Source organism: Gymnoscopelus microlampas, assembly GCF_963454915.1.
Source record: "Gymnoscopelus microlampas genome assembly, chromosome: 13".
In the NCBI taxonomy this organism is placed as follows: Eukaryota; Metazoa; Chordata; class Actinopteri; order Myctophiformes; family Myctophidae; genus Gymnoscopelus; species Gymnoscopelus microlampas.
The window spans coordinates 49358450-49375540 of record NC_139950.1 but is presented as its reverse complement, the minus strand read 5'-3'; the positions used below and the strand labels follow the sequence as shown (position 1 = coordinate 49375540).

The window sequence follows — 17091 nt, the reverse complement described above, 5'->3', positions numbered from 1 at the left end:
GGCCTTTCCCCTTGGGCTCAACCTTCATCCAGGAGAAGGTCTTGGAATCTAATTTCCACAGATCATTGAACTCCCGTCTCAGATCATAGTTGCATCCACCATATATGTACAGTTCTCCATTGTAGACAAAGGCTGCATGATCGTAACGTTGTTCTGGAAGAAGCTGTGCAGAAGGTGTGTTCAGCCAATTGTTGGTCTCTGTGTCAAACACTCTGATGTTGTTGTCCTGGTGCCCATATCCCCCAAATACAAACATCTTTGTCCCGATGATGGTGGCAGAGTGAAGTGATGAAACAGGTGATGGAGTGCCTCTGATGTTAATTAAAGACCAGACCATTGTGGTGGTGTCCAACTTGTAAATGTCATTATAGTATCCAGTCAGCTTCTTCCATCCTCCATGGATAAACATGACCTTCTCCAAGACACAGGCTGAGTGGCCGGACCTCGCCTCTGGAACAGTTCCAGAAATCTTTGGCTTGAACCATCTGTGGGTGTCGACATCAAATGCATAAAGAATGTTGTCCAGGTCCCCCGTGATGGTAAACCAGTTGATATTTTTCATTTTACAATTCACCGTCCCACCCCAGATGTAGATGATATCATCTATCAGTACAGCTGTGTGTCCGTAGCGCATGGAGGGAACATCAAGCGAACATTCTCCTCTTCCAGTTGTCACTGGGGGCAACGTCATCCAGCATAAAGTCACTGTGTTGAAGACGCGAACAACGATCTGATCCTTGTTGTAGGTCAGCCTGGTATAGAACCCTCCAAAGGAATACACCTTGTCCTCCACTGGCCCAGCAGCACAACCATGGAAGTAGTCTGTCTGTGGTCCTCTTTTCAGAGGCACCGACCAGCACAGCATCCCTATCTCTGTATCTCTCTTTTCTTCCTTTGTGTCTCACTCTGTCTACGTCTGTCTCTACCTTGTCTCTGTGTGTCTCTCTGTCAACGTCTTTGTATCAGTGTCTCTGTCTCTGCCTTAATCAAAGAATCTCCCAATATTCCTCTCGATATCTCTAGATGTCTGCAACAGCTTATATAGGCTGACAAAGCTCTGGTCTGATGTCACTCACAACACAAACTGATGTCATGCATGTGTAACAACCCTGATTTGTGCAGGTGTTTTTATCTGCACACGTTTCTCACTTAACTCTTTAAGACTTGAGGCCGATTCTACAAATGTCTTCTAAATCCTAACAGTTTTCTGAAAAATGTATGTTTTTATGTCAGTGGTTTTCAAACTTTTTCATCTCAAGGACCCTCAAAATGATATGTATTTGGCCGCCGACCCCATCTCAAAATATGTTGTTCCAGGGACCCCCAGAAGCAAAGATTTGAGTTAAAAATGTTTGCTTTAAAAGAATATATATTCAAAGATTTGCACACATTTTCAAGATTTTTCAAAAATAGCAGATCTACAAGTTTATAGCGCGGCACTCGGTGCCGTGCTATAAACTTGTAGATCTGCTATCTTTGAATAGCCAAAGAAATCTTAAAATGACACAGATGCGTTCCCGGTCTTAAAGGGTTAAGTGGTCTAATGGGTGGGCCCGGCCGCGAACAAGATATGGAGATATCTCACGTGGGCCCTGATGATGATCCAGAAAAGGTTGAGAATCTACACCTCATTATGTCCAAATCTGATACTTTTCAGGATTTAAAATTAGCGCCACCAGGAGGCCGAGTTGTGCCGGATGCAGCACGGTGGATTCGAACCCACAACCTCATCATCATCAAAGAAAATCGTTTTTAACACATTCACTGCCAGGAAGTGTTGCCAGATACTGTGAGAGAAACAAGCAAGCAACCAGGTCTAGGAAAACCAGCCCAAAAGAAGCGCCTATGGGCTACATGAGCACTTTAACATACACATCAGCTATTTGAAAATAGCAGATCTACAAGCTCACAACACGTCGCATCGATTGTAGATCGGCTATTTTCAAATAAAATCTTGCGGGGAAATTATAATAAGCAGATCTGGCAACCCTTGCTGCCAGAGTGCCAGGTATTACGCATCCGCTTCATCCGTGGGGGGGCCAGCGTTTTTGTTTTGTTTTTACCGCGTTTTGACGATCTCTGGAGAGCCGCAGAGGCCACGACGTGCACACGGATGTAAACAAAAAGTTCCCGTGGGTGGGGGAGGGTCTCGTCTATCCACTGGAACAATTTTTTACCACGATAGACCATTGTGGTGCTATCTATCGCCCGTTGAAAACGGCTCGTTTTCACCACAAAAAAAAGAATCCGAGCTTTAGAAGTGTTTTTCTACAAATCCTAATATAGGAGTGGGACGGAAGTGACGTTTTTTGGGGATGACGTCACATCCGTCCATTCCTTCTATCAGCGCCGAGGGATCATTACTAAGTTCTGTTAGAGCGCCCTCTTGTGGAATAAAAAATCACACCCTGTGTGAAGAGAGTGGTGCCTTTGATGAGCCCCGTATTGATGTTGTCATCAATGTTTGTTTATTGGACATACATACACCCGGACACACAGACAAAGTCAGGTATAGGAGTGGTTGGCACCACTCAAAAAAAAGGAAAATTGGAATGGACGTAGATCTACATTTATGGCACTCAATGTGTTACTTATATATTAATTTAATATTATCAGAATCGTAGTAATTTGCTAATTATTTGGGGGCCCACTTGCAATATCCTCACAGCCCACAGGTTGAGAATCACTGTTCTGTTTTGTTTTTTTTCTGTTTTTTTCCTTCATTTTCTTTTTTCACGGCTGCCGGTTCCTGATGTTTAGTCAGATTCCCAAGCTCCAGACGTCTTAAAACTAGGACCTAAAGGACGACTCCACCCATTTTCAACCTATCGACATATAATAGGTCCTCACTAATGCTCATGATAAAACTGTACCGTTTTTTTCTGCTCAGTCTGTGTCTTTGGACAGTTCAGAAACCCGTCAACCAGTGACATCATCGATGGGGAATCCAAGCTAATAGAAACTGCAGGCTTTGTATTCCTGGAAAGTTGCGAAGCAATAATAGAAGCCATTGTTCTAGCCTTAATACAAACGTTCTTGTCTCTCTTTTACGTTTTCGTCCTTGTGTTGTCATGGCTGCCATGGCTGCATGTTTTCTGGTTTGTCCTGTTGCTGTTGTCATGGCTGCCAGTTCCCACCTGATGTTGTGTGGGAGTCCTGACTGCTTCAAACCGTTCTGAATAACTGTTAGCTTACATAACGTCTTCAGACTAGGACTTACATGCAAGATATGTAAGATGAGATCTGCTCCAAAGAGGATGATACGATCTCCCACCATGCAACAGCACCTGTCACCCCCCCAATGTGAGCCTTTCCCCTTGGGCTCATCATTAAACCTCCGTCTCAGAGCATAGTTGAATCCACCATATATGTACAGTTCTCCATTGTAGACAAAGGCTGCATGTTCGTAACGTTGTTCCGGAAGAAGCTGTGCAGAAGGTGTGGTCAGCCAATAGCTGGTCTCTGTGTCAAACACTCTGATGTTGTTGTCCTGGTGCCCTACACCCCCAAATACAAACATCTTTGTCCCGATGATGGTGGCAGAGTGACGATATGAAGCAGGTGATGGAGTGCCTCTGGTGTTAATTAAAGACCAGACCATTGTGGTGGTGTCCAACTTGTAGATGTCATTATAGTATCCAGTCAGCTGTTTGTATCCTCCATGGATAAACATGACCTTCTCCAAGACACAGGCTGAGTGGCCGGACCTCGCCTCTGGAACACTTCCAGAAATCGTTGGCTTGAACCATCTGTGGGCGTCGACATCAAATGCATAAAGAATGTTGTCCAGGTCCCCCGTGATGGTAAACCAGTTGTCATCTCCAGTTGTTATCTCACAATTCACCGTCCCACCCCAGATATAGATGATATCTTCTATCAGTACAGCTGTGTGTCTGTAGCGCATGGAGGGAACATCAAGGGAACATTCTCCTCTTCCAGCTGTCACTGGGGGCAATGTCATCCAGCACAAAGTCACTGTGTTGAAGACGTGAACATCAATCTGATCCTTGTTGTAGGTCAGCCTGCTTTTGAACCCTCCAAATAAATACACCTTGTCCTCCACTGGCCCAGCAGCACAACCATAGAAGTTATATGTCTGTGGTCCTCTTTTCAGAGGCACCGACCAGCACAGCATCTCTATCTCTGTATCTCTCTTTTCTTCCTTTGTGTCTCACTCTGTCTACGTCTGTCTCTTCTTTGTCTCTGTGTGTCTCTCTGTCAACGTCTCTGTATCAGTGACTCTGTCTCTGTCTTAACCAAATAATCTCTCAATATTCCTCTCGATCTCTCTAGATGTCTGCAACAGCTTATATAGGCTGACAAAGCTCTGGCTTGATGTCACTCACAACACAAACTGATGTCATGCATGTGTAACAACACTGATTTTTGCAGGTGTTTTTATCTGCACACGTTTCTCTCTTAACTCTTTAAGACTTGAGGCCGATTCTACAAATGTCTTCTAAATCCTAACAGTTTTCTGAAAAACGTATGTTTCTGTATCAGTGGTTCTCAAACCTTTTCATCTCAAGGACCCCCAAAATGATATGTATTTGGCCGCCGACCCCTATCTCAAAATATGTTGTTCCAGGGACCCTCAGAAGCAAAGATTTGAGTTAAAAATGTTCGCTTTAAAAGAATATATATTCAAAGATTTGCACACATTTTCAAGATTTTTCAAAAATAGCAGATCTACAAGCTCGTAGCGCGGCACCGAGACTTATGGCAACTTTTAGTTTTTTTGCCGGTGGTGTGGCGCCGCAGCCTGAGAATGATCCAAGCACCACCGAAGAAGAGTACACACAGAAATCACGTGATCACAACAAAATAAATCTAGGCATCTTTCACGTTAAAGGATTCACTAAAGTCACATTTTCTCTGATTTCTGTTGTTTTCTAAGTGTTTTTTAAAAAACAAGCCAATTTCAAACTGCCATAGCTGTGGAATGGAATGATTTTTTCCCCCCGATTCTACCGGACCCCCGTGGTGTAATGAGCCGATCTCCGTGAGGAAGGCGGTCACGGGGAATCTTCCATGATTTGTCAAAGGTTCAGTGAAATCGCAGTCTTTGCTGGCAAGGGGACCAGAGACGGACGAATGAATGAATTCCTGGCAGTGAATTAACCTTTTAACACATTGCGTGCCAATCGCGTAGATCTACGCAAACCTAAATAATTGCGCAGCGTTGCCAGTCGCGTAGATCTATGCAAAGTGGTCTTTTTTTCAAAACTTCAAAATGGACGATTGAAGCGATTGAACGGTCTTCTCTGGGCCACTCACACAGCTACCCTGTGTGTCTACAAACAGTTTAACGCGCGATCTTAAGGTGTTTAGCGAGGTCTGTGGTGGCGTGAAAAAAAATAGCAGATCTACAAGCTCATAGCGCGGCACTCGGTGCCGCGCTATGAGCTTGTATATCTGCTATTTTTGAATAGCCAATGAAATCTAAAGTGACACAGACGCGTTCCAGGTCTTAAAGGGTTCATGTATGGTATAAGTATAGATGATATTGGAGTAAATGAAAACAAAGGAATGTTTGTCTCTCAGACTGTGAAGGACAGATGGTCATCCTGATGGAGAACGTGGCGCTCTTCAGTAAAACACTGGTCCAGAGGCTGTACAGTGGAATGCTGCTGTCTGACCCAGACGGCCTGCTCACCTTCCTGACCGACCAGATAGTGGTGGTGAGACGCACACACGCACACACACACACACACACACACACACACACACACACACACACACACACGCACATATACTGTACGCACGCACGCACACACACACACACACACACACACACACACACACACACACACACATACACACATACACACACGCGCGCACACAGACACACACAGACAGACAGACAGACAGACACAGCCTGCTCACCTTCCTGACCGATCAGATTTACAAACCAGAGAAAGTCTGGAATAAATAATGTACTTTAGTAAAAGTATAAAAGTATTGGCATCAAAATGTACTTAAAGTACCAAAAGTAGAAAGTGCTCATTATGCAGAATGTTCCATTTTCAAATGTATAAATATATATTTTATAGCAGATCTACGAGCTCAACATGCGTTGCATCGCCACTCATTGTGAGGTTGTAGATCTGCTATTTCAAATGGCTGAAATGTATATAGGCTGAAGTGGTTAATTTTTGTTTTGTAATAATAATCAAAATCTACAAAGTAACTAAAGTTTTCAAATAATTGCAGTGGAGTAAAAGTACAATATTTGCCGCTGAGATGTAGTGGAGTAGAAGTAAAAGTATTGCAATTTTTGCCAGTGTACTTACAAGAGAAAAGCATTTTTTTTTTAAAATAAATGTATTGTATTAAACTCTATTATTTGTTCATAATATATTACATTGATTAGTTCAAACTGTTGTACCCCTACTATGAACATAATTCATTTATAATAAAATGCATGTATGTTCTAGGCTCTGGAGAAAGGCCAGTCTCTGAAGGAGAAGACCATATCAACCCTGTACTCCTGCACCAACAAGGTGCTGCTCTACTTCCTGTCTCACCCTCGACGTTCCCCGGCGGAACAGGAAGTGGTCACCAGGACGTTGCGGGTCGTGGTGGCGCGCTGGGACGTCGTCATGGCAACGTACAACGCCAACGTGGTGTTCGTCACCTGCCTGCTGCACTGCCTGCTGATGATACGATCTGGCAGGTACAGTTACGTAGAACCAGTGGTTCTCACACTTTTTCATGTCAAGGACCCCCAAAATGATATGTATTTGCCCGCGGACCCCCATGTCAAAATATTTTGTTCCAGGGACCCCCCAGAAGCAACGATTTGAGTTACAAATGTTCGCTTAAAAAAATATTATATTCAAAGATTTGCAAAAAAAGATTTTTCTAAAATAGCCAAAGTATAAAAGGTTAAAGTGGTTAAAATGATTGTGATGCTACAGTATATTAACATATTTTGCTGGGGACCCCCTGGAACCCCCCCAAGGACCCCTGCGGGTCCCCGAGAACCAATGACATAGAACACACGCATGCACGCACGCGCACACATTTACACACAGTCACACACCCCATTTCAGGGCGGCCCTACAGTACCTTAGGGGGTCGTAAAGATGTCTGGGAATCGTAAGGTTCAGTCGAAGTGTTGAAGTGTCTATGAGCAAGAGTTAAAGTGTCATGCTGTGAAATATTTTCATTTAAACAAGTATTTTTTTTATATAGTCTTTCACTGATATACTGTATGTTTTCACAATATCTCCTTCCATATGAATGTGTGGAACTTATCTGGACACTATTTCAGTCCCACGTGTCTCACCCGACACTGGCGACGAAAATGACGCAGACAATGATGTATTTTAAAAGGAAGACATTCCATTTTAGACCCTCCAGAAAAATGCGTTTATGCGATCGCAGAATTTACCGCATAATCAGCAAAATGGCGCATAATTATGCGGGGGTAACGTTTTTTCAAAAAGTCCGCATCGCATAATATGCGCATCGCATCGCATAATACGCACATCGCATCGCATAAAATGCGATTCGCATCGCATATTTCCGCATATTTCGCAACTTTTAACATATTTCGCATTTTTCGCAACTTACCGCATATTTCGCATATTGCCGCATATTTCACAACTTTCCGCATATTTCGCAACTTTCCGCAATTTCACCGGATAAAATTGCAAAAAAAAACACATATTTCGTCGCATAATCAAGAGTTTTAGCCCGCATAATCAAGAGTTTTAGCCCGCATAATCAAGGATTTTTGCCCGCGTTTTTCTGGAGGGTCTACATTTCTAATACCAATACAACCTTCAAAATATCCTCTGTGCCTAGTACACTGCAGCATTCGTTTTGCAGTCAATACTTCCATGGTGTTGTTTCAAAGTTAACTGAATTCTCTGAATGGCAGTTCTAACAAACTTATAGTTACCAGAAGTTTCTCCAAAAAGAAACTACTACACCAGGGGTCTTCAACGTTTTCAGGCCAAGGACCCCCTAGCTGAAAGAGAGAGAGATGAAGCAAGGACCCCCACTATATTGTATAAAATTGTGTTTCAGATTAAACTTTTTTTGTTTACTTGGTCTGCTCTTTTTCCCTCTCTACACATATACCTCTTTTCCAAAAATAGCCGATCTACAAGCTCACAACGCCTCGCAGCGCAAGGCGTTGTGAGCTTGTAGATCGGCTATTTATTGGCTAAAGTTCTCCTCAGAAAAAGGGATGCTAGTGTTCAAGTGGTTAAGGTACAACAAAAATCCTATCACAACGATTTGGGGGACACCTGCAGTGACTCTGAGCACCCCCATGTAGTCACGGACCCCCTGTTGAAGACCCCTGTTCTCATCAGAGCCACATGAGCAGCCGTCAGCTGTGCAGCGAATGTGTAAAAGTGATTTCCCCGCCCTGAGCGCCCAGGTCACGTTTTCTGTGTAGTCTAGAGGGTTTTAAGTGGTTATTATTGGGTGGATTCATGCTGACATTCTCTCCTTGTGTCTCTTCACAGCTACTCTGAAGGTTTTGGGTGTGAGGTGCAGAAGGTCCACACCCAGAAGATCCTCTCTCGCCTCTTCCCTCTCAAAACCCCTCGCTCTGCCTCCGTCAGCCACACCACCCACTCCACCACGGGTAAGCCACAGCACCACACCACCCACTCCACCACGGGTAAGCCACACCCCCACACCACCCACTCCACCACGGGTAAGCCTCGCTCTGCCTCCGTCAGCGACACCTTTGATCTCGCCGCAAAGCGGGCTGCTATGGGCTGTAGTTCCAAACATTGGAACTATCTCATTGAGACAGACAGAGCACTTCCTCATGCCATTCTTACAATGGGAGTCAACGCTAGTGTCATAACTCTCTTATACGGCTCTGCGCCATGTGTACATCTCTCATCCACAATACCATCACTTGTTAAATTGTTATTTAGTTGATATTCTGAACGTATAGGATGGTCGATATATGAAGCTCCATCTGTTTGAGTGTTTAGACCCACTTGTTCTCAAACGACTTCATGTCAAGGACCTCCATAACTCTGAGAGTGTACAAATGGAACTGTGTGTGTGTGTGTGTGTGTGTGTGTGTGTGTGTGTGTGTGTGTGTGTGTGTGTGTGTGTGTGTGTGTGTGTGTGTGTCACACACAGCAGAGAGTGAGCTGACGTCCTTGGCGGAGGCCTGCTGGTCTAAGGTTCTGACGGAGAGACGCCACACCCTGGAGAACCACTACAAGATCGAGATCTCAGCCAATCAGACCGGGGGGGCGGGCCCTGTCGGCATGACGGACATCAGTCCCCTGTGGGAGGAGATGTCCCAGAAGGCCTGGCAGATATACATAGGTAAGTGTCACATGTATCAGTTGTAGTAATAGAAGTAGAAAGAGGATAATAGTAATAGTAGCTGCAGCTGCAGCGGTAATAATTGAGTACTGACATCTGATGTCAAAAACCACACCCCTTGGATCAAAATACTATTGACTTTTTCACTCATTGCCTGCCATGGACGAGTTTACTCGTCCGTTTTTACTATGGCCCAGCCTGCCAACGACGAGTTTGGACGAGATAACGCGATGCAAAGATTTGCTGCTACATTCACTTCAATGTTACAAAGTAAACAGAGAAAAAAATCTCATTTTTCCTGTGTTTTACAATGTAGTTTTGGCAAAACATGCTATTTTCAACTTGCCACAACTATGGAACGGATTACCGCTATCGGACATTTTTTTTCCCCATTCTACGAGACCCCTGTGTGTGTGATGAGGGGATCACCGTGTGGATAGCATTCACAGAAAATATTCCTTGATTTTTCAAAGGTTTATAAAATTGCTCTTTTTCGCTGGCAGTAGCGTAACACTATTACACTATTACTCTGGCAGTTAAAGAGTTAATTTTGCTCATATCAACTGAAAAAGTGTAAATTTATCCAAAGAGTACGAAAAATAAATGGCCGCCTCTAAATGGACTACAATTCTCAGGCTTAGAAATGACCTAACAACTACATCTGCCATTTACACATGCGTTAAAAGAATAGGTTTAAAAATCTTCCAGTCAGGTTGAGAGTGACATTTTTAAACCCTCTTCCTCAGAGTCTCAGAGGAGCAAGGCCAGCAGCGGTGCTGTGAAGATGGCCGGTGTGATCAGCAGCGCCCTGCGCTCCGTTCAGAGAAGACTGGGCCGAGAGTCTGCTACTGTGAAGGTAGAACTCAACCCCCCCCCCCCCCACACACACACACACACACACACACACACACTCCCTGAACGGGGCTGTGTAGTCCATATATGGGAAACTGGTGGCCCCCCCACCTTCACTTAATGCGGCCCACAGGTTAATATCAGAATAGTGATATATTATTGATTTCAGCTGTTACGATTCATAACATGAACCCACATGAACCCACTTTAATAACATCAGTCTATATTACAGTAGCTTAATGGCTAGTACTAAAATTCTATAGTCTTTTTTATGTCCAATGTATTTGTATTTAAGTTCATAAAGTTAACATAAGTAAGTAACTAAATGCATTTGAAATTAAATAAAAATGTTGCTTTTCAAAATTCCAATTCAAAAATATCAAAAGAAAAATCTGAATTCCAATTAAAAAGTAGCAAAAATAACAGATCTACAAGCGACGCGTTTTGAGCTTGTAGATCTGCTATTTTTGATACTTTTATGTGACATAGAATGGCCCGACTGTATATGCAATGTGGCCCTGCTACGTTTGATGCTTTTGTGTGACTTTAATCAAGTAGGTCGTTCATGTACGAAAAACCACAAAAAGTTAAAATATGGAGTTAGGAGGTTTCTGCCCCTAACGACGACAGCTAACGACATGCTAGCATTATTAGCTCACATTGTGTGTGTGTGTTTGTTTGGGTCATTATCTCCGGGGTGACGACACGGCGGCCTCTCTCTCTCTCTCTCTCTCCCAGGCTCCTGCAGATTGCGCTCGCTCGCCACGACAACATCAACAAAACAAAAAAAAAATCTTCTTCCCAAAGTCACCGTTTTTTTGTGTGTGTGTGTTTGTGTTTGTGTGCTGTGGGCCCTCCAGCCCTGTGGGGGTGTTTGATTATTCCTTTAAATGGATTTGGATTATCACAGCTGAGCGCCCCTGAGTGGGCAGAGTAATTGATATATCTGTTTGGGCCCATCCAGAGGAACACACACACTCTATCTATACAAAACCACTACTGTTCTCCAGCTGAAGGTTAACACGTTGAGACCGTCGGGAACGCATATCCGTTGTAACCACTTAAAACCATTATTTTATACTTTTGGGGCTATTAAAGAATATCAGAGATATACAAGCTGATAGTGCTGATAAAATAATATGTACAAGCAGATATACAAGCTGATAAAATAAATAAAATGTGTGCCAATCTTTGCATACGTTTATATTTTTTTAAAGCGAACATTTGTAACTCAAATCTTTGCTTCTGGACGTCCCTGGAAAAAAATTATATTTTACAAATGTTCGCTTTAAAAAATATATATATATTCAATATTTTGCACACATTTTCACGATTTTTCAAAAATAGCAGATCTACAAGCTCATAGCGCGGCACTCGGTGCCGCGCTATGAGCTTGTAGATCTGCTATTTTTTGAATAGCCCAAAGTGTAAAATAATGCTTTTTTTAGCTCAAATCAAAAAGTGTGATTTGAGCTGAGCTTGTAGATCTGCTATTTTTTGAATAGCCCAAAGTGTAAAATAATGCTTTTTTTAGCTCAAATCAAAAAGTGTGATTTGAGCTGAGCTTGTAGATCTGCTATTTTTTGAATAGCCCCAAAGCACAAAATAATGGTTACAGCTTAAAAATAAAAATAAATGACACAGATGGGGTTCCCGGATTGAATGGGTTAAAGACGGCGTTTATTGTTGTTCCCCCCCCTCCGCCCCCCACCCCCCCCCCCCCCCCCCCCTCCGAAAAACACGTGGCGCCCCATCATTAGTTCCCCCACGCCGCTTAAGACGTCGCGCCATCTGGAGACGGGAGCGGGGACGTATTACTCAGGCACACAGGCATGAAATTACCCGCGTCTGTGTGTCTCTTCTTCTGTCGCTAGAAAAACCTCCACAAAGTGCGTGTGCGTGCGCTGTGTGTTTGTTGTCCCTTTTTCTGCCCGCAAAAAAAAAGAAATCGGGGGGTTTTGGCAATTATAGCGTATAGCAATCTGATGAAAACATTATTCATTTGATGTTATTCTTTATCATATCAGCCTCTGACAGGCTATCAGGGAGGGTGATGAATTGTTTTCTCCTGTGTGAAAGGCAGGGAGAGGAGACAGAGAGGGAGAGAGGGAGAGAGAGAGAGAGTAGTGAAGTTTGCGATAGTGTTAGTGTTAGATCTAAATCAGTGCTTCTCAAACTTTTTTGTGTCACAAGGACCACCCAAATTGATATGTATTTGGCCGTGGACCCCCATCTGAAAATCTAAAAATGATTCCAAATTTTTCAAACATTTTTGATATTTAAAAAAAAATATGTATATCTAAAATAGCAGATGTACACGCCCTCAGCGCAGCATGAAGTGACGTGCTGTGAGCTTGTAGATCTGCTATTTTTTGGAATAGCCAACATATAAATAAAGTGGTTCAAATGATAGTGATGCCGTGTTAATACGTATTGAGAGAGTGTTTTTATTGATATCTAAATCAGTGCATCTCAATGCAAGGACCACACAAATTGATGTGTATTTGGCCGTGGATCCCCCCATCTGAAAATGTTTGTGCCAGGGACCCCCCAGTAGAGAAGACTTATGTTTAAAAAAAAATACCTAAATTATGCAAACATTTTCAAACATTTTCGATAAATATAAAAAAAGAAAAAATATCAGATGTACAAGCTCGAAGCGCGGCATGAAGTGACACGCTGTGACCTTGTAGATCTGCTATTTTTGAATAACCAACATATAAATTAAGTGGTAAAATGATAGTGATGCTGTATTAATACATTTAGCTGGGGACCCCCTGAAACCCCCCCCCCCTCAAGGACCCCTGGGATTCCCCAGACCCCACTTTGAGTCAGTGATCTAAATGTCCGGTGCTCGATTGGTCAGTCCATTTAGCTGACCAATCAGCAAATGGACTCGCTGAATAAGCAATGAATTCCTCATTCATTTTGCTGATTAATGAACGAGCCACCATTTTGTGTCATTAACCAATAAATCCTATATACTTAGATGACTGGGGGTCTCCTATAGGGCTCCGTACTTGGTCCGCTCCTTTTTTTAGCTACCACCAAATCTCTTTCTCACAACGCGTCGCGACCCCGTTGTGAGCTTGTAGATCGGCTAATTTCTGGGGGAATGTTTTTCCCTCCCAAATTAGTGATGCTAGGGGGGGTTCATGTGGTCAACTTAGTTATGATGTGATTGATGAGAGAGAACTTAATTGGGGAAACGTATTTTTAGTTATTGAACAGTTATAATATGTTTCCGGGTACAGTTCTAGTTAGGGATGTCCGATATTATCGGCCTCCCGATATTATCGGCCGATATTAGCATAAAAATTGATATCGGGAAAATATCGGTATCGGTTTTTGAAAAAAAAAACACATTTTTTTTTTTTTTTTTTTTTTTTGCTTTATAAATAAGTTACAGGAGTTCTTACTGTATATGGTGTGTGTGATATGAAATTTGAGCTTACCCTAATCACAATAATCCCCGCATATATCGGTATCGGTTGATATCGGTATCGGTAATTAAGAGTTGGACAATATCGGTATATCGGTAAAAAAGCCGATATCGGACAACCCTAGTTCTAGTGCTTTAGAACAGTGGGTCTCAACCAGTGGGCCGGGGACCACCAGTGATCCTTGAGAGGGTTCCAGGTGGTCCCCAGCTAAATGATGAAGAGTTGGTAACCAAATGGACCCTTGTAGATCTTTAACTCTTGAGAGTGTAAAATGTAACCAAATAGACCCTTATAGATCTTTAACTCTTGAGAGTGTAAAATGAAACCAAATGGACCCTTATAGATCTTTAACTCTTGAGAGTGTAAAATGTAACCAAATAGACCCTTATATATCTTTAACTCTTGAGAGTGTAAAATGAAACCAAATGGACCCTTATAGATCTTTAACTCTTGAGAGTGTAAAATGAAACCAAATGGACCCTTATAGATCTTTAACTCTTGAGAGTGTAAAATGAAACCAAATGGACCCTTATAGATCTTTAACTCTTGAGAGTGTAAAATGAAACCAAATAGACCCTTATAGATCTTTAACTCTTGAGAGTGTAAAATGAAACCAAATGGACCCTTATAGATCTTTAACTCTTGAGAGTGTAAAAATAAAGAAAAAACACTTGGTATCCCAGCAAGCACAGTCAGGACCCGGACCAATCAGTGACGTCTCGATTGGGGCTAGATCAAGTCAAACCAAGACAAGTCAGATCTGGCCCAGAATATCACCTGATTTCAACCAAGATTAATCCTGACCACAAAAACGTCACTTCCAGGACGTCATCTAAACACATTTCTCATCACCCAAACTTGCTGTCCAAATGTCCATATGATGTCCCAGTGATGACGTCCTTTAAATGGCGTAAAGATCATCCCCATATGGGCTGTGATCTGGCCTAGTCCTGAACGTCACCGGGGTGATGACCGGGCGTCATCATGACGTCATCATGACGTCATTGTGCTTGCTGGGATGTTGTATACACCACCAGCATTTTTTGTGTAAACAACTTCACAGTATATATACAGCAGGTGCAGTTCAGGCATAGTAGTGCAATAGGGTCTGAGAGTCTAAATCTCATCAAACGGTGGTTCTGTGGCTCAAATGCCCGAATAAATAATGGACCTTGATATGAAAAGGGTTGAAATTCTTGAAAACCACTGCTTTAGATGTTGATTGTTCATTCAGCAGGAGGGGAATGGTAAAGCGACACTATAAGGTAATGAATGAATGGAGGAGAGAGAGAGAGAGAGAGAGAGGGTTCATTCTGATGGACAGAATGTCCTCAGTCAAGCTCCAGTGCCAAAAAAGCTCCCAGTGATTTATTTCATCAGTGAATGCCGTTTCCATAATCATATCTGTGTCCTCATATTAGAAAGATAATTAACCCATTCACACCGGGAACGCAGCCGTGTAACCACTTTAACAGCATTATTTTTTATACTTTGGCTATTCAAAAATAGCAGATATACAAGCTCATAGCGCGGGACCGAGTGCTGCGCTATGAGCTTGTAGATCTGCTACAGTGTATTTTTGAAATTTTTGAATTTTTTGAAAAATCGTGATTGTTTTGGGGCAAATCTTTGAATATATATATTTTTAAAGTGAACATTTTTAACTCAAATCTTTGCTTCTGGGGGGTCCCTGGAACAACATATTTTGAGATGGGGGTCCGCGGCCAAATACATATCATTTTGGGGTTCCTTGACATGAAAAAGTTTTGACAACCACTGATATTATTATAGCAACATAGGTTCTTTCAAAAAACATTTAGGATTTAGAAGACATTTGTAGAATTGAGTTACAAATGTTCGCTTTTCAAAAATATTTGCACACATTTTCACGATTTTCCCAAAAAATAGCAGATCTACAAGCTCATAGCGCGGCACTCACTGCTATGAGCTTGTAGATCTGCTATTTTTTGAATAGTCCAAAAGACATCTAAAAATGACTGCACGGATGCGTTCCCGGTCGTAATGCGTTAACAGCACTAATGATCACGGTAAGTGCATTACACATTCCACTGCCAGGGCGCGCAGAATGAAGTTGACATTATGTTGCCTTATCATCAAAGGTGGCTTATTGTTGGGAAGTCATTAAAATGGAAATGAGTGTGATGTACTGATGTTAATTGCGGAGGGGGGGAAGCGATGAGTTATGTATTTAACCCGTTAAGAGCGGGAACGCATATGTGTCACTTTAGATTTCTTTGGGCTATTCAAAAATAACAAATCTACAAGCTACGAGATTGTAGATTTGCTATTTTTGAAAAAAAAAAAAAATCTGTGCAAATCTTTCAATATATGAACTCAAATCTTTGCTTCTGGGGGTCCCTGGAACAAAATATTTTGGGGAGGGGGGGGGTCATATCATATCACAAATACATATCATTTTGGGTGGTCTTTGATATAAAAAAGGTTTGAGAACCACTGATATTAAAAAAAAAGAAAAAATTGTAGGATTTAGAAGACATTTGTAGAATCCCCCAGAAGCAAAGATTCGAGTTAAAAATGTACGCTTTAAAAAACATATACATTCAAAGATTTGCACAAATGTTCAACAAATATTTTCAACAAAAATAGCAGATTCACAAGCTTGTAGCGTGGCACTCGGTGCCTTGCTATGAGCTTGTAGATCTGCTATTTTCCAATAGCCCCAAAGTATAAAATAATGGTTTAAGTGGTTAAAATCTAAGATGACGGATGCTTCTCCTGGTCTGAATGGCTTAATGCAGCGTTTAAAAAGACAATGAGGTTGCTATCTGCTAAATGGGGTAATTAATGCTATATATTACTTATGTTTGTCCAAATGAAGGAATGAAATTAGTAGAACGACTTGCTGTTTATCTGTGGAAACACGACTCTAGTTTAGTAAACTTCATTATTAGTCTCTAATATTTCTGTAATCGCTCTCTTTGTTTTTCCGGCCGCTCTCTGTAACTTCTCATTTGGCGAGCCGGGCAGTCATTTTGGAGAGAGAGATAGTGTGACTCAAAGTTTGTTCCTTCCAGTTTATTTGGGAGAATTCATGGGCCACGAGTTTGTCTCGCTGTGCTTTTTACGCCACTGGTGTGTAAAGTAACTAAGTACATTTACTCAAGTACTGCACTTAGGTACAATTTTGAGGAGTATTTCCAATTTTCAATACTTTTACTTCTACTCCACTACATCTCAGAGGCAAATATTGTGCTTTTACTCCACTACAATTATTTTAAAACTTTACTTACTAGTTACTTTGCAGATATAAGTATATTACATTATAAAACATACATTAACCACTTTAGCCCTATTTTATACCTAATATACCAATCTACAAGCTCAACGTGTTGCATCGCGACGCGTTGAGAGCTTGTAGATCGGCTATTTTCAAACATTTTAGTAGGCTACTTTTACTTTTGGTACTTTATCTACTTTTACTTTTGGTACTTCGCGACGCTTA

The 17091-nt window shown here is 42.0% G+C and overlaps 1 protein-coding gene across 5 annotated transcripts in view; it reads left to right on the top strand.

Moving 5' to 3' along the window:
* Positions 1 to 17091, top strand: part of wdfy4 (WDFY family member 4) — a 187371-nt gene that overhangs the window by 101427 nt on the left and 68853 nt on the right. For 4 of the 5 annotated variants that reach the window (XM_084076960.1, XM_084076961.1, XM_084076963.1 and 1 more), the window contains 5 exons: positions 5545 to 5681; positions 6438 to 6676; positions 8484 to 8605; positions 9121 to 9312; positions 10059 to 10168. In XM_084076960.1, the coding sequence (XP_083933086.1) occupies positions 5545 to 5681; positions 6438 to 6676; positions 8484 to 8605; positions 9121 to 9312; positions 10059 to 10168 (800 nt within the window). The remainder of the gene's footprint in view (positions 1 to 5544; positions 5682 to 6437; positions 6677 to 8483; positions 8606 to 9120; positions 9313 to 10058; positions 10169 to 17091) is intronic. The other variant, XM_084076962.1, reaches the window with a different exon arrangement.